This window comes from Castanea sativa, chromosome 11, assembly GCF_040712315.1.
Source record: "Castanea sativa cultivar Marrone di Chiusa Pesio chromosome 11, ASM4071231v1".
NCBI classification, from domain to species: Eukaryota; Viridiplantae; Streptophyta; class Magnoliopsida; order Fagales; family Fagaceae; genus Castanea; species Castanea sativa.
The window spans coordinates 60,115,268-60,133,433 of record NC_134023.1 but is presented as its reverse complement, the minus strand read 5'-3'; the positions used below and the strand labels follow the sequence as shown (position 1 = coordinate 60,133,433).

At 39.9% G+C, this 18,166-nt stretch overlaps 2 protein-coding genes across 2 annotated transcripts; both read left to right on the top strand.

Moving 5' to 3' along the window:
• Positions 1 to 250: 250 nt before the first annotated feature.
• LOC142616841 (uncharacterized) lies at positions 251 to 4,942 on the top strand. Its single transcript, XM_075789607.1, has 3 exons — positions 251 to 766; positions 3,440 to 3,889; positions 3,992 to 4,942. Exons 1-3 carry the CDS (start codon positions 251 to 253, stop codon positions 4,940 to 4,942), a joined length of 1,917 nt encoding a protein of 638 aa, XP_075645722.1.
• Positions 4,943 to 14,062: 9,120 nt separating this feature from the next.
• LOC142614617 (putative receptor-like protein kinase At3g47110) lies at positions 14,063 to 17,366 on the top strand. Its single transcript, XM_075787168.1, has 2 exons — positions 14,063 to 16,763; positions 16,972 to 17,366. Exons 1-2 carry the CDS (start codon positions 14,063 to 14,065, stop codon positions 17,364 to 17,366), a joined length of 3,096 nt encoding a protein of 1,031 aa, XP_075643283.1.
• The last annotated feature ends 800 nt before the right edge of the window (positions 17,367 to 18,166 follow it).

The window sequence follows — 18,166 nt, the reverse complement described above, 5'->3', positions numbered from 1 at the left end:
CGACATCCTCCAAGAAATGAGAAAGGAGATGGATGAATTAAGAAATGCCATCAAAGAGAAGACAGATTGAAGCCTAGATAGAATGGTCAGGGCGACGGACTCCCCTTTACCCATGGCAGTCTTAGAACAACCAGTACCAGCAAAGTTTCGGCTGCCTCAGCTCGAGCCTTTTGATGGGCTCAAGGATCCCCAAGATCACCTTAATACTTTCAAGACGACCCTGGGCCTTCAACAGCCCCCTGATGAGATCATGTGTCGTTCCTTCCCTACTACGTTGAAGGGAGCTGGAAGAGAGTGGTTCACGAGATTGCCCACCTCGTCCATCGACAATTTCAAGCAGTTAAGTAGTGCCTTCCTGCGCCATTTTGTTGGGGGGCAACGTCCCAAAAGACCAGCGGATCAGCTACTCACTATTAAGCAAGGAGAGAGGGAGACCTTACGGTCGTACGTGAAACGCTTCACTCGAGAGACCCTAGAGGTGGACGATGCGGACGACAAGGTCCAGCTGACAACATTTAAAGCAGGGCTTAAGTCTAGAGAATTCGTCATCTCACTGGCAAAAAATCCGCCCCGGACAATGGCGGAGATGCTACTGAAAGCCCAAAAGTATATGAATGCTGAGGACGCATTGGCAGCCATCGTAGACGAGGAAAGGACAAAGAAGGAAGGAAGGAAGGAAGACGAACGCAGAGGACAAAAGAGGGAACACCCAAGCCGACGAGGAAGTGACATTGACAAACGAAGGGACGAGAAAGCTCCACGACTGGTAAAATTCACACCTCTAATTATGCCTGTTGACAAGATTTTGACGCAGATCCAGGACCAACACTACCTACAATGGCCGAGACCCTTGCATTCGTCACCAAACGTGCGCGACAAAAACAAATACTGCCGATTCCACAAGGATCATGGCCATTACACGGAGGATTGCCGAGACCTGAAAGGACAAATAGAAGAGTTGATACAAAAAGGGAAGCTTCAGAAGTATGTAAAAAATGGGGAATCTGGCAGATTCAGGGAGGTCGACAAGAGCCAACGCGAATCCTCGTCCAAGAATGAGATTCGCCCGTCCCAACCACAACAAGACGTGATCGGGGAGATAAGCACAATCGCAGGGGTGCCATTCATGGGGGGATCATACAAGTCGCTCAAGAAAGCATGCCAGAGGCAAGTAAACAGTGTCCATATGGAACCCCTATTGAAGCAAAGACGGACAAGCCAGGATATATTCTTTAGCGAAGAGGATGCTCGGGGAATAAGGCAGCCCCATAATGACCCCTTGGTTATAACACTCACAATCGAAAGGTTTAACACTAAGAGGATCCTCGTTGACAACGGCAGCTCCGCAGACATCATGTACTTGCCAGCCTTCCAGCAATTGAAACTAAATCCTGATAGATTGCGCCCATTCGATTCCCCCCTGGTCAGCTTTAGCGGAGACAGAGTATACCCCAAGGGCATTGTAACGCTAAAAGTCACAATAGGCGCCTACCCGAAGCAGCAGACCCGTCAGCTGGACTTCCTGGTGGTAGATTGCCCCTCCTCATATAATGTGATCATTGGGAGACCCACGCTTAATAGGTGGAAAGCAGCCACGTCCACCTACTGCCTAAAGATAAAATTTCCAACCGAAGATGGAGTCGGCGAGGTAAAAGGAGACCAAGTTTTGGCCAGAGAATGCTACCAGGCCGTGCTGGCTAGAGGGGAAAACCACACATGGACGATCGAGGGGGAAAAAGAAGACAACATGGAAGCCCTGGAAACAGTAGAACTCGTCGAGGGGGAAACGTCAAAGGTGACGAGGATAGGAATGACAATAAGCCCCGAAATGAGAAATAAACTCGTCCACTTCCTTAAGGGAAACTTGGACGTGTTTGCATGGAGTCACAAGGATATGCCCGGTATACCACGCCAAATAATCCAACACGAGTTGAAAACAGACCCCGAGAAAAAGCCCGTCCAACAGAGACGACGGGTCTTTGCCCCTAAACGAAACCGAGCAATCACAGACGAAGTTAACAGGTTGTTGCAGGCAGACTTCATCCAAGAGGTTTATTATCTCGAGTGGCTGGCCAACGTCGTGCTGGTGAAAAAAGCAAATGGGAAGTGGAGAATGTGCGTGGACTTTACGGACCTGAATAAGGCCTGCCCGAAGAATAGTTTTCCCCTGCCGAGGACAGATCAACTGGTAGACTCTACGGCTGGACATAAGTTACTAACATTCATGGATGCTTTTTCAAGATACAACCAGATAAAAATGGCTGAGGAAGATCAGGAGAAAACTGCTTTCATCACAAGTCGAAGGCTCTACTACTACAAGGTGATGCCCTTCGGACTGAAGAATGCAGGAGCAACATACCAAAGACCAGTAAACAAGATGTTCAGCAAGCAAATTGGTAGAAACATGGAGGTGTATGTAGATGATATGCTCGTCAAGAGCAAAGAGGAATTGACGCACCTGGACGATCTGAGAAAGACGTTTGATACCCTCCGAAAATATCAGATGAAGCTAAATCCCAATAAGTGCGTGTTCGGGGTAGCCTCAGGGAAGTTCTTGGGGTTCATGATGTCCCAAAGGGGAATAGAAGCAAATCTGGAGAAGGTACAAGCAATACTCAACATGGCGTCACCAAAGACCGTCAAGGAAGTCCAGAAGCTCACAAGGAGGATAATTGCACTCAATAGATTCGTCTCTAAAGCAACAGACAAATGTCTCCCCTTTTTCAAGACATTGAAGCAAGCTTTTTCCTGGACTGACGAATGCGAGGAAGCGTTTCAAGAGCTCAAGCGTTACCTCGGCAATCCGCCCATCTTGAGTCCCTCAAAAGCAGGGGAAAACCTTTATTTATACCTGGCGGCATCAGCCACGGCCGTTAGCGCGGCCTTAATTCGAGAAGAGGATAAAAAGCAGCTTCCAGTTTACTACGTCAGTCAAGCCCTCTAGGGGGCAGAAGCCAAGTATCCCAAGATTGAGAAGATCGCTTTTGCCCTAATAATGGCTTCACGAAAATTACGACCATACTTCGAAGCACACCCTATATTTGTAATGACGGACCAACCTATCAGAAAATCCATGAACAAACCTGAAGCAGCTGGGAGAATGGTCTAGTGGGCAATCGAACTCAGCCAGTTCGACATCGAATACCATCCTAGAACGGCCATCAAGGCGCAAGCTCTAGCAGACTTCATCGCCGAGTTCACCCTTCCAGAAGATGACGACGGCAAAGACGAGGTGGAACAATGGACGATTCAGACTGACGGCTCGTCAGCCCAAAAGAGGGGAGGAGTAGGGGTCATCATAAACACCCCCAATGGAGAAAAACTCAAATATGAAGTCCAATTAAAATTTCCGGCAACCAACAACGAGGCCGAGTACGAAGGGATACTGACGGGACTAAGACTCAGCAAAGCCCTTAGGATTAAGAACCTGCTTATTCAGAGCGACTCCAAGCTGGCAATAGGGCAGATCAGGGAAGAGTATGAGGCAAAAGAGGAGAGAATGCAGAAATACCTCAAGCTGACTAAACATTTAGCCCGTGGGTTCGATAAGTTGGACTTCGTTCGGATCCCGAGAAACCAGAATATGGCGGCAGATGAGGTTGCCAAAATGGCCTCGTCCGAAGAAGAACCAACGAACAGTGAACTTCTCATGGAGATTCAAAAACACCCTAGCATCGAAGAAGTCCCAATATTCTCCATTCAGAGCGTAGGTGGTTGGATGGCACCGATCGTCTCATACCTTCAAGGCGGGCATCTCCCTCGTGATTCAATGGAAGCTAGGAAGATTAAAGCAAGAGCGGCCAGATTTACGATTTTGAATGATACCTTATACAAAAGAGGCTTCTCCCTGCCCTATTTGAAGTGTATCGACGAGGAAGAAGCCAAGTACGTCCTTCGTGAAATCCACGAAGGGATTTGCGGAGACCACGCCGGGCCTAGATCTCTGGTAAGCAAAGTTGTTAGAGTAGGATATTTCTGGCTGACCATGCAGGTAGACGCTACGAAGCTCGTCAAGAGGTACGATAAGTGCCAAAGGTTCAGGAATGTCAAGAGGCTGCCAGCAGAAAAGATGACGACGATTACCTCCCCGTGGCCATTCGCACAATGGGGGATTGATATCGTCGGCCCATTACCCCAAGGAAGAGGGCAGGTAAGGTTCCTGCTCGTCGCTATCGACTACTTCACAAAATGGGTCAAAGCAGAAGCGATAGGGACGATCACAGAGGCGAGAATCCATAGCTTCGTGTGGAGAAATATAATTTGCAGGTTCGGGATTCCAAGAACGATTATTTCGGATAATGGTCGACAGTTCGACAGCCAGGGATTTAGAGACTTTTGCTCAGGACTAGGTATTAGGAACAAGTTCTCGTCACCTGGACACCCACAGGCAAACGGGCAAACGGAAGTAACTAATCGAACACTGCTCAAAATCATCAAAGCCCGGCTAGACGAGGCAAAGGGCGCATGGCCCGAAGAATTGCCCAATGTTTTGTGGGCCTACAGAACAACAGTAAGAACCCTAACGGGAGAGACGCCTTTCAGGCTTACTTATGGCACTGAGGCGGTAATCCCAGTCGAGGTAGGTATGGCCAGCACCAGGCGAGAAGTATTCCGCGAGGAGAACAACGACGACCAACTTCGAATCAATTTGGACTGCTTAGACGAAGTAAGAGACAAGGCCTCGAACATGACGATGAAGTACCAACAGAAGATGACTGGATACTATAACAAAAGGGTCAAGCTCAGAAGACTAGAAATTGGAGACCTCGTCCTACGCAAGGTGACTACTGTAACTAAAAACTCCGCCCACGGGAAGCTCAGTCCCACATGGGAGGGACCCTACAGAGTCGTGCACTACTCTCGGCAAGGCAGCTATCATTTGGAGACCCTAGACGGGCAGAAACTCCTGCGACCCTGGAACATTGAACACTTGAAGAAGTAGCATCAACAGATGTAACCCAAGAATGTACCCATTCCTTAAAATTAATGAAATAACGGTTCAAATAATGTGTTCATACAGGTATCGTCAGTAGAAAATCCCGGAAACCCACTACGGCGCAGACGGATGTACATTACTGACGAAGTAAAAAAAAAAAGACAAAGAAAAATGCCTAAGTAATAAGATTCCGCATAGACGGATGTATATTACTGATGAAGGAAAAAACAAAGAAAAATGCCTAAGTAATAAGATTCCGCGCAGACAGATGTACATTATTGACGAAGGCAAAAACATAAAGAAAAATGCCTAAGTAATAAGATTCCGCGTAGACGGATATACATTACCGACAAAGGCAAAAAATATAAAGAAAAATGCCTAAGTAATAAGATTTCGCATAGACGGATGTACATTACTGACGAAGGCAAAAACATAAAGAAAAATGCCTAAGTGATAAGATTCCGCGTAGACGGATGTACATTACTGACGAAGGCAAAGGCATAAAGAAAAATGCGTAAGTAATAACGTTCCACCCAGATGGATGAACGTTACTGACGGATACAAAGAAATTGACACGCAGAAGAACAACATGTGTAAGTAAATACGATATTATAAAAGCCTAGAAACCAAAGGCAATCACCATTGTTTTTACATTTAAAAACCCATAAACACTGGCCTAAAGATATGCTTAACAAAAAATTTAAAGATGTTCTGGAAGGGGAGCCTCAAACATGTCAGGCGCCTTCAAAAAAAAGGAGAAGAATTTTCTTTTTTCTCTGAACAAGTGATAGGGTCAAACGTCTGGAATAGCATCGTCCTCGGTAGGGGCATCAAGAGCAGGAGCTTCAACGACAGGGACATCAACAGCAGGAAGGTCTTCAGGAGCGTCAGCTGCCTCGGCTTGGGCAGCTTCGTCAGCAGAGATCTCCCTGTCCACTTCCTCCATGTCCAGCGTCTCCAAATCTACCCCGGAAGGGTTCTTGATGCAGTACCTCCTCAAGAGCTCGAACCCTTTAAAATACTAGCTGAAGAGCACAGAGTTGTACTCCTTAGTCTGTTGGAAGCCCTCGATGGCCCTGGAGGCGATGACCTTAATCTTTTCCTTCGCGGCTGCAAGCTGCTCGTCCTTTTCCAGAACCAGCTGCTGCTCAACCTTAAGGTCGTCACCCAGCTTCTTGATCTCCTCCCTGGAGTGGTGAACGTCCTCCATCGCAGCTATCAGATCCCTCTTCAGCTTCGAATTCTCCATCTCCAGGACCTTGATCCGAGAAAGCGAGGACTCGACCTTGGCTTCCTGAGCCAAATACTCAGTCGAAAGGTGAACAGTTTCCCCCAACACCTATCAAAAAAAAAAAAGAGAAAGGACACGCGAAGGAATTTAATCCTAGCACACCTATGTAAAAAAATAAATAAATAGAATGTATATATATATATATATACACACACACATCACCTAAAACAAGCAGGTTACCTGGACGAGCTTATGGAGGTGACGACTCATCAACTCATTCGGGGTCAAACCCAAGAACACCTTTAGGTCTTCTGCGGTCATGACCCCATGAGCTCGGTCCGTCGCCAACTTCTCGTCGTCCTAAATGGTGGACGAGCAAGCAGCCTCCTTCCCCCTATCTGATGTACGAGGCCTTTTCGAAGCGGGCGTTGGAATCTCCTCAACCGAGGTGGCCGGAGAAGCCGTCCTCGTCGTCTCGGCGCCGAAAATCACGGGAGTGGCCGAAGCCGTCGGAGTGACGGAAGAGACTTTCCCTTTAACACGGACCACCTTCTTCCCAAGGTTGGACAAAGGTTCGTCCTTCTTTGATCGCATCTTCTCGTACATGCCCTTATTGAATTTCGTCATCATCTCTGCGAAAGAGGAAAATTTTATAAAGGAGCAAGTCAAATAAGTACGGCTACAGGATCGAGTCTGACGAACTCAGGTGCTTACTCTTCTTTCCCTCAATATCAAGGCTCCGCAGGATGTAAGGGGACGGGTCGGGGCCGAGGTTGTAAAAGGCAAGTGTCCGCGGATCTACTAAGTCGTCCCAGTTTTCGATGGTCTAGGAATACGCAATGGCCGACTCAACACGCTCCTTGTACCTGCTTTTCAGCTTTGGCCTCCTTTTAACTGCACATGAACGAAAGAAGTTAGTGACGGTAATATCGGGTCCAACAAAAAAAAAATGAAAAACGAGAAAGGAGACTGACGCACCTAAGGTCGGGGTTCCCCACCGACGAAGCAACCTGGGGATCTCACCCCAGTCCTGGCAAGAGGGGGTCTCAAAATCGTTCCCAGACACAAACACAAATCTGGACTTCCAGTACCTGAAGGACGAGGGTAAGCCCTTGACGATCCTGGTTCTTCTCTCCTAAGGTACTAGCTCATAATACCCGTACTCTTTGGACTCTTTTAAACGATATAAATAGACAAGCTCGTTTACCTTGATCATATCCCCGTTAGCAGCCAACCATATTTCCATACAGTTGACCACTATTCTCCATGAATTGGGCATAAGCTACCCAGGAGCGATCCCCAAATAGGCTAAGAGCTCCATCACAAACGGATGGACGGGAAGCCTAAGTCCACAAGTAAAAGCAGCCTCATAGAAGCACACTTCACCTAGAAAAAACTAACATGCCCTCTCCTCGTCAGTAGGCCGACGAACGCGAACCCGTTCTGGAAACTGGAACCTATCCCTAAACCTACCCACGGCGTCAGAATCTAACCCACACGGCTCCACGAGGGCATGAAAAGCCTTAACCTCTCTAAGGGTCGACACGGCTGTGTCCCCCTCCATAGGGTAGCCATTAGACGACAACTCAGTCTCGAGGTCACTAGACCTAACTTCAGACATCGACTATGGCTCCCTCACCAAACCTTCGAACCAATCGACTGACTTTCGGAGCAATGGAAACAAGTCGCCTAAAACAACGCCTAAGCTGCTACCCTCAAAAACAAAACCTCCCAAATTGGGAAAAACACCTAAAGACCCCCCTAAGCGAGCAAAGAGAAAGGAAATCAAAGGACAAGCTTCTCTAACCTCTAAATTACTGACCATGGACTCCCAGGCAAATAGGAAAGTACTAAAATTCCCACAAAAAAAAGGGAAACAAACAAAAACATAGAAAAAACCAAGAAACAGAAACCGAAAAGAAATCAAATATTTGCAAAGAGAAAAAGAAAAAGGAAGAAGAAGAAAACGCTTACCTCACAGAAGAGAAGCAAGAAGCCCAGCAACCAAACACGCACCAACTTAGAAAGAAATGAAGAAATAGATGAAGAAGATGCTCAAAGGGATAAACTGAAATTTGGAAGAAAATGAAAGGTAAAGTAGGAAAAGAGGAGTTTAAAAACCAAAAGGAAGAAAAACCGAAAATCGGCGGGAAACCCAAGGGTCATGAGAACATAGGCCTTCTCCAACCACATCATGCCACGTGGCCATGACCCACGTAACGCCGCCACTACGCATTCAATGCGGCACGAAATCCCAAAAGGTCGAAAAAAAAAAAAACTTTTCGTCTCCCACGGCCGTCAGGAAACTCACTAACAACCATGGAACCCGAGGGGCAGCTGATGGGACCGACGAAGTTGAACATAGACGAGTCCGCCTCCACAGACGAACCTGACCAATTGTCCGCGTCATTGACGAGAACATTAAAGTCATTCAATGCTGCCAATAATGTCCCGAACCATTATAGGACCAGCTGGACAAACCAGTGGGAACGCATTAAAACTCATTACTCCGCCAGAGACGTTATCAAGGGAAAACATTAACACCCCAACGGCTATAGTTCACAAGGATATATAAAGCCCTCACAACACCAATACGAGGTACACACAGCATCACAACATATATTAAATTATTCTTGATATTTTGATTGCTACCTTCTTTCACACTGACTTTGGCATCGGAGACGTTGTGGCAGGCACCACACCGGTGACCGTTCGAGTAAGTTCTTGCCTCCATAGGTTCATCAGAGTACAACCAGGTACCATCTGGACGAATCCCAGAGCAATCGACAAGATTTTGCTTCATCAAATAATTTTAATATTCTTTAACTATGACGACGGTTTTGGATGAACACTATGAATTTGTTAATCTTGAAAAAAAAAAATTTGTCCCTGATAATAATAATAATCAATTGGAGCACTGATTTATTTTTTCCTGCTATGTTAGATATTTCTTCATAGGAGTACGATGGATTAAATAATGAACGTGGCCACGTCTGACTTGCGAGACCCGTCAATCCGCCAAGCACGATACAAAGGAAAGCTGTGAATAAAAAAAGCTAAAACTAAAATCACTTGTTGACGAGCGAGACTCATATGTCTCATGTACTTGCTCATTACGCTTTTAATAGGTAATAATTGTGTTGGGCTGTGCTTGACAGTGACGAGTTTTTGCTGAATAATTGGAGTGTGGACCTTGGCTATACGAAGTCCAGAAATCTTTGAATTCAGTCAATATCTATCTTAGCCATAAAAATCGAATAAATACATTCCATACAAAAATTTCAGTTTATTTATTTTTATAAAATTTTATTTCTTTTTAGACCACTTTCAAAAACATTCACATAATAATATATTTTTTATTTTATTAAAATATTAATTCTAAATTTTTTTTATTGTTTCTAGCTCTCTCATCTCATACATCACAATTACCATCTATTTTTTTCCTTTATTCTCAAAAAAAGCAAAAAGTGAATAAAAATTGACTATATATGCATAACTTTAAATATGTGAATGATTTTTAAGATTGGTGGGTTAAAATTTTGCATTTAGGTCATTTTATTTGGACCAATGCAAGTGCTCCAACTATTGCAAAAAATTTAAGACACGCCCAATTTACAATTTTACAACATGATGAAAAAAAAAAAATGTATGTTTACATCGTACTTGCAAGGTAAACTTACATTTGCCTCTTTTAGTGTGTTTATAATAGAAATTTGCGTTGTAAGTACAATATAAACATATAAAGGTCTGATGAGATGATCTATAGTATAAGTGATAGATAATTTATGTCGATTTATTACAGGCATTCACCACTATTTTTTTTTTTTATCATTTACAATCTACCACCTTAATAAATTATAAATTATAAATTATAAAGTTGAGTGTGAACTTCATAATTAAAAAATATATATAAAAAAATAAACTGAGTGCGAACGTAGTATTTTACAAGCTTTGGAAAATATTGAATGAGGTAGATAGGAGTAGGTTCCTCCCTTTTTTTTCTTATCAAATGTCCCTATAGTTGCTAAAAAGAAAAAGATAAAAAAAAGATGTCTCTATAATCGCTCAAGTCCTCGTAGTCAATGAGGACTAGGGGGAAAGTAATGCACGTAATAAACGGACATAAAGGATTACATAGGGGAAAAGTATTCGTCATAAAGAATATGTCATAAAATTCTCACCCCATAGGGGAAAAGTAACATGACAAATGATATAGGTCCATGAGGCATCTTTATTATCTAATCAATGGATTAGTCTTTTTTATTTTTTTATTTTTTTTTAGAGAATTTTAACCTATGACGTTTGCTTTTTGTTGATAGTTTTTTATTATCAGACCAAGACACCTATCGGTTTTTTGTATAGACGAAGATTGAACCTCATATTACTCTTATTCAATTATCAGAGACTTTACCAATTGAGCTAAATGAATTAGGTGAATAGGTGTGAATAAGAAACCATTGGTTTATTAATGGTATTAATCCATAATTAATCTTCAGGACACATAATGATCATAGAGGTGTATGGTCAATTGAAGTTTCAATATAAATTAATTTACCGAGTATGGACACTACACTTTTCCAAATCTTTAATTGTTAAGGGGACTATTAGTAGTGTGGCAAGTGAGAATTCAGGAAAAACTATAGCATTCCATGTGGATCATGGGTCACCGTCTAGGCGTCTATTACACGGTTTGATTAATAAAGATTATCAGACCGACCATAATTCCCAAAAGTTTCTTGCAATCTTGGACCAGGACCATAATCCCCAAAAGTTTCTGAAGAAGCTACTTTGCCATACCTAGGATGAAACATGTACCAATCTAATACTTACACATGGCTAATTAAGTAACTGACTTCATGCAAAACGACAACACATTAACTAAAACCCAGAACCAACGACTTGAAGTATACTTCGAACACTTATAAGATAGTTGTTAACTAACATGTCGTATGAACTCAATCAACTGTACGATTTAGTCGTTTATCTTCTTTTTTAATTTGTATATCTTTGTACAGGATGCTAGTTTTCCTATGCTATCTCAACCCGATCTTAACCCACACATCTTGCTGTAGATCAAACTGTAGCAGGATGTAAATTTTTCCATTCCCAAATGTGGAATGTGTTTTGTGCATTTTTGTAAGCAATGAGAGCTATTTTGCATTTTTAGCTCCCCGGATGATGGATGGGAATGCTCGATTAGATAGTGTTCAATAAAAATAAAAAGATTTTTCGAACATGGGTTCATCCCAAAAATAGAAAAAGAAAAAGAAAACAGATTCATTCTTGGGTTTCAACTTCAACCAATCATTCAAAAAGTGACCAGCGAAAACAATTTCCCTTGAGCACAACCATTGTACAATCAGCTAGCCCGCTCAATATTTACTGCCGTTCTCTCTCTTCTCTGCCGGTCAGTTTCTCCTCTCTTCTTTTTATCGTGTAAATAGTGATTTAATTAGTTTTTAAAGGTCATGTGCTTCTCACATGTTCATATTCCATTAGTGTTTTAAGATGAAACTAACTAGAGTATTGGTTTAACAAGTGTATCTAGTTTAGAGAGTAAATTGGCTAGTAAAAAAGTTTAGGAAGTGTCATGGTCACTAGTTCAAAGTTTAAGGAGTGTATGAGCAATTTTCCCAAATTATTTCACATAAAATTGCAAAGTATGATGAAAATGCACAATCAATAGGCAAAAGCACATTTGCTAAAATACTAATATAATGGTTGTTAGGTTTTTGGAAAATTTTTGCGAAACATACCTAGCGGTTGAAATAAAAAGCAGAATCAAAAGATTCCTTTGGAAAATCTTGGCAAACTTGGCTTGCGGTCTTGCACTATCAACCGTAGACTTTGAAGTTTGAAGAGTCTTTTAAGTAACTATACTTTGAAATCTCCCCTTCCAAGTGGAGATTCGAGATTAATTACTTGATCAAAAAGCAAAAGCACGTTCACTAAATTACAAACATAATGGTTGTTAGGATTTCGGAAAATCTTAGCGAAAACTTACCGAGCCAATGAAATAAAAAGACAAAATCAAAAGATGATTTTGGAAAATCTTTGCAAACTTTTTTTGAGAAGGAAAAATCTTGGCAAACTTGACTTGCGGTCTTGCACTATCAACCGTAGACTTTGAAGTTTGAAGAGTCTTTTAAGTAACTATACTTTGAAATCTCCCCTTCCAAGTGGAGATTCGAGATTAATTACTTGATCAAAAAGCAAAAGCACGTTCACTAAATTACAAACATAATGGTTGTTAGGATTTCGGAAAATCTTAGCGAAAACTTACCGAGCCAATGAAATAAAAAGACAAAATCAAAAGATGATTTTGGAAAATCTTTGCAAACTTTTTTTGAGAAGGAAAAATCTTGGCAAACTTGACTTGCGGTCCTGAATTATCAACTTTAGACTTTGCAATATCTCAAAAAAAAAAAAAAAAAAATTGCTTGGCGAGATTCACACATGGGTTCATCTCAAAAAAAAAAAAATATATATATATATATATATATATATATATTCACACATAAGTTCCAACTTCAACCAATCATTCAATAGCAACCAGCAAAAATAGATTCACAACGGATGCAAATGCTCTGAGTATTTTTGGTCTTTAATGTTGATGTTTCAAATGAATATTTATTCTCTAAAGTTTCAAAAATGCCTTCTATTTAATCATTTCAATTTGTTCTGTTATTTTTCTTGTGTATGTGGCATTGTGGCTAATGGAACAATATTGAAACAACCTATTTTCAATAACATTTATTTATTTATTAAAATACACTATAACCGCATCCAACTCGAACCCATATTTAAGGGCCAACTTCAGTCACCCAATTTGAGTCTTTAAGTAATTATATTTTGAAATCTCTCCTCCCAAGTAGAGATTTGAGATCAATTACCTGAACCTACAAATTTTTTTAATAAATATTTCTTTTCCCGCTATAAATGGAAGCTACTTTACCTATTATTAGAGTAGAAAGTCCTAGGTATGATCTTTTACTCTACTTCTAATTGAAAATATTAAAAATTTCACATATTGATCTCTACTTATTAAGTGCGAGTTTAGGTCTACACATAAACTGGAGTGTTAGAGCTATGTTTAAATAATTAAATTTATTATTTTGTAACAATTTAAATTTTTGAGACGATTAATATTTTAACAACTACTGCCTAACCCAATTTCTTTTATGTTTTGTAGCGAGGCATGTGAGTATTTAGGAAGAGGGACATGGAGATATTGGTTGCATTTGATCTCAACGGTCATGAATGAAGTGCCACGAATAGAAAAAAGAAAAAAGAAATCCATTTTATACTAGGACCATAATCTCCAAAAGTTTCTGGCAATCTTGTATTGGGACCGAACCTTACTTTTCTCACACCAAATTTCCAATACTAATGCTCGTAATTATCATCACAGTCATATTATTTATAGGGTCATGCTAACGAATGCCTTTAGGGCATTGATTAATAATTTATTTTAAAAAAATTTTAATACCACTTTTATGGGAAATGAAAAAAGCTGTCAAAATATTAATTGTTTTATTTCATTTTTCCATAAAAACTTTCTTTAAATGGATTATTAACTCTTTTAAAAAAAAAATTTATTTACTAATGCCCTTAAAGCATTTGTTAGTATTTCCCTTATTTATAAAGTTGATAGGGTCATCGTCTCGCGTCTATTACGCGGTCTAATTAATTAAAGACAATCAAACTGACCACAATCCCCAAAAGTTTCTTACAATCTTGGACTGGGACCGGACATCACTTTTAATTCTCCCACCAAATTTCATCTCTCTCTCTATCGTTATAAATTTGTCACTTCTTGATATTCTATACACAGCCAAATTAGCCTTCCCTTACAATATACACTTGTACCAACTGCCTCTTCAACCATATTGCATATGGGGCTTTCCCAATGGATTTCATCTCCGCCATCCTCTTCTTTTCTCATGCATGCTTTTATCCTTCTCTGGTGGTGTGGCTTGTTAGTCACCTCTGTTGTTGGCGGGAATAATGAGACCGACCGGTTGGCCTTGCTTGAGTTCAAAGCCAAGATCATTGATGATCCTCTCCAGGTTTTGAGCTCTTGGAATGATAGCATCCACTTTTGTCAATGGCGAGGGGTTACTTGTGGCCGTCGACATCAGAGGGTCATTGTGTTGGACCTACGAACTTCGAAACTGGTAGGGTCCATATCACCCCATGTTGGAAATTTAAGTTTTTTGAAGAATCTAACACTCTCAAACAACAGCTTTCATGATGAAATTCCTTCAGAAATTGATCGTTTACGCAGATTGCAAAACCTACGTTTGTACAATAACACACTTAGCGGAAAAATTCCAAGAAATTTATCCCATTGCGCCAACCTCAGAAAAATTCATTTGGCTCACAACCTTTTGGACGGGGAAATCCCTACAACTTTTGGCACTTTGTCAAAACTCCAAATCGTTTCTTTTGAAAAAAATAATTTGACAGGAAGTATCCCACCTTTTTTCGGTAACTTATCCTCTCTAGAAGTGTTTACTACAACTTATAATAACTTGGGTGGGAGTATCCCTACTTCTTTTGGCCAATTGTCAAAACTTACATTTTTTGGTGTTGCAGCAAATAGGTTGTCTGGAAGAATTCCTCCCTCAATCTTCAATTTGTCTTTGTTACATACGTTTGATGTAGGAGTCAACCAAATCCAAGGGCATCTTCCATCGGACATAGGTATCACTCTACCAAATATCGAAATATTTAGCATTCACTCCAATCAATTTACTGGAACTATCCCTCTTTCAATATCTAATGCCTCAAATCTAAATAAACTTGGACTTTCCTACAATAAACTAAGAGGAAGAGTTCCTTCTTTGGAGAAGTTAAATAGAGTTTCATTTTTTCTCATGGCTTTTAATGAGCTTGGAAATGGAGGGGCAAATGACTTGAGTTTTCTCTGTTCTTTGACAAATTCTACATATCTAACCGATTTAGAGATAAGCTACAATAACTTTGGGGGAGAGTTGCCCAAGTGCATTGCCAATTTCTCAACTACTCTCAACTTTTTGAGTCTAAATAATAATAATATATCTGGAAACATTCCTACTAGAATAGAAAATTTGGCCAATTTGGAGTTACTATCTATGGGGGATAATAAATTATCAGGTCATATTCCTTTTGAAATTGGAAAGCTTCATAAGTTACAATATTTGGATTTATCTGCAAACAATTTCTTTGGGAACATTCCATCTTCTATTGGAAATTCAACTACTTTGATAACTTTGTTTTTAGAAGATAATAATCTTCAAGGAAGCATCCCCTTAAGTCTAGGCAAGTGTGAAAATGTGATTCATTTGAATCTTGCTAAAAACAAACTCAATGGTACCATACCATATCAAGTAATTGGTCTCTCATTCTCACCAATTTTTCTAGACTTGTCAGCCAACAAATTTACTGGTGTCCTTCCTACAGAAGTAGGGAATTTTAAAAATTTAGAATGCTTGGATATTTCTGAAAACATGTTTGGAAAAATTCCAACAAGTCTTGGTAGTTGTGTAAAACTAGAATTTCTAGCCATGAGAAGCAACTTCTTTCAAGGGGTCATTCCTTCTTCTTTGGAATCCTTAAGGGGCCTTCAAGTTTTAGATCTTTCTAAAAACAATTTCTCTGGCAATATTCCAAAATTTTTGGAGAGCTTTATCTTCTTGGAGTTATTGAATTTGTCTTATAACAATTTTGAAGGGGAGGTACCAACAAATGGAGTTTTCAAGAACATAAGTGCAACCGTGATTAAGGGAAACAGTAAGTTATGTGGAGGTATGCCAAAGTATGATCTTCCTATATGCAAATACAATAAACCCAAGAAGAGGAAGTTGACTCTTTCCTTGAAGCTAATAATCTCTATAGTTTCTGGCCTTCTTGGAGTAACTTTGGTAATGTTATTTTTACTTCTCCACACTTTAAAAAGAAAAAGGAGAGAAAGTATTTTAAATAATTCAGGAAATTTAATATTGAATGTATCTTACCAAAGTCTCCTAAAAGCTACAGATGCATTCTCTACCACTAATTTAATTGGTGTGGGTAGCTTTGGATCAGTGTATAGAGGAATTCTTGATAATGATAGATGTAAAGTTGCTGTCAAGGTGTTCAACCTTTTGCACCATGGAGCTACCAAAAGTTTTATTGCTGAATGTGAGGCTTTGCGAAATATCAGACATCGGAATCTGGTAAAGGTACTCACAACATGTTCAAGTGTTGACTATCAAGGTCAAGATTTCAAAGCATTGGTATATGAGTTCATGACTAATGGCAACCTAGATGAGTGGTTGCATCCAATTTCAAGAACAAATGAGGTTCCTGAAAAACAAAAGAATTTGAATCTTCTTCAAAGATTGAATATTGCTATTGATGTTGCAAATGCATTGGAATATCTTCATCATCATTGCCATACACCAATTGTTCATTGCGACCTCAAGCCTAGCAATGTTCTTCTCGATGATGAAATGATTGGACATGTCGGTGACTTTGGCTTGGCAAGGTTCCTTTATGAGGCCACCCAAGAGCATTTCACAAATCAATCAAGCTCTTTCGGATTCAGAGGAACAATTGGTTATGCTCCGCCAGGTGAATCTTTTGTGCATTAAATTCTTTTCTTTTTGTAATATTTCTTAATGTACTTTCAACTATGAAAATAACTTAAGGGAGCCTCTTATTTCTGTCTTTTATATGCCCCTAGTGAGCTATTTCAAAGTTGTGCTATTATATTGTTTACTCTTTTTTTTTTTAATATGAAACTAGATCAATCATATTGTAATGTTATGTGCAATTGCAGAATATGGTATAGGAAATGAGGTGTCAATTAATGGTGATGTCTATAGTTATGGTATACTATTATTGGAGATGTTCACAGGAAAAAGGCCAACTGATAACATTTTCAAAAACAACTTGAACCTTCATAATTTCGTTAGAGGATCTTTGCCAGAACAAGTGATTAATATTGTGGATCCTATTATTCTTTGGAAAAGAGAAGATATGGAAACAAGGACAAATGATACTCACATTCAAAATCAGATAGGAAGTCCCAAGATTCTAGAGTGCTTGATTTTGATATTTGGAATTGGAGTTTCTTGTTCTATGGAATCTCCAAGAGAAAGGATGAACATTAGTGATGTTGTAGCTCAATTGCATTTGATTAGAGAAAAGCTCCTCAAAACAAGAAGATGCTGAGAAAGACTTCAACTTACAGGTAAATTTTTCATGACATAGTACTTGTTGCTCTGACATCCACTCCAAACATTTATGGATGGAGGGGGATCATATATCCAACACAATGCCATGTGCTTTTCACGGTACTTTCTTTTGTTCTAACAAAATTGACAATATTGATGCTATGTGAATTTTGAATACATGATGGTACTATTCATATGATTAAGATTCATCTAATTTGTTTTCTATTATTCAAAATATGCTCTTTTTTGTCCCGTCCCCCCTCAAAATGTTTGTTGAAAAATACATAAATCCAAATGACGCTTAAGCTATTTTCAATTTGGTGATTTCTACCATTAGTGATTATTGGTATAAGACTTACACTCAATACTTTTTATAGAGATGCGTTTGATGACTTTGATGTAGACATAGGCTTAAATTAGTCTAAGTATGGAATTTTAATGGGTAAGAAGTTTAATTAATTTACTGGGAATGATTTAGTAGTTTATAATCTTAACTATCTCTCAAGTACTCGGATAACCATTTCCATCAAACATTTAATGAGTTTGGATTCGAAAATTGAACCTTCTTGCATTATTATGAATCCCCTTACTATTTTGAAAACCAAAACTTCTTCCTATACATAAAAATGATTTCCCTTATTTCAATGATTTAGAGGGATAATTGTCCTACTTGAACGCAGGTACAGAGGGCCAGTGACCCTATTGGAAGCTATCATGATTTGATGAGGTTTTGATTTTCTATAATGTTGGAACAAAATAATCAGATTTGTAGCACCTCCTTTTGTTTCTTTTAGCACT

Excerpts from the sequence above, each read along its gene's own strand:
- LOC142616841 (XM_075789607.1), top strand. The coding sequence starts at position 251 with ATGTGTCGTTCCTTCCCTACTACGTTGAAGGGAGCTGGAAGAGAGTGG. Across the intron at positions 767-3,439 it reads ACGAGAAAGCTCCACGACTG|AGCGACTCCAAGCTGGCAAT; the intron begins GTAAAATTCACA and ends CTGCTTATTCAG. Across the intron at positions 3,890-3,991 it reads ACGAGGAAGAAGCCAAGTAC|GTAGACGCTACGAAGCTCGT; the intron begins GTCCTTCGTGAA and ends CTGACCATGCAG.
- LOC142614617 (XM_075787168.1), top strand. The coding sequence starts at position 14,063 with ATGGGGCTTTCCCAATGGATTTCATCTCCGCCATCCTCTTCTTTTCTC. Across the intron at positions 16,764-16,971 it reads AATTGGTTATGCTCCGCCAG|AATATGGTATAGGAAATGAG; the intron begins GTGAATCTTTTG and ends GTGCAATTGCAG.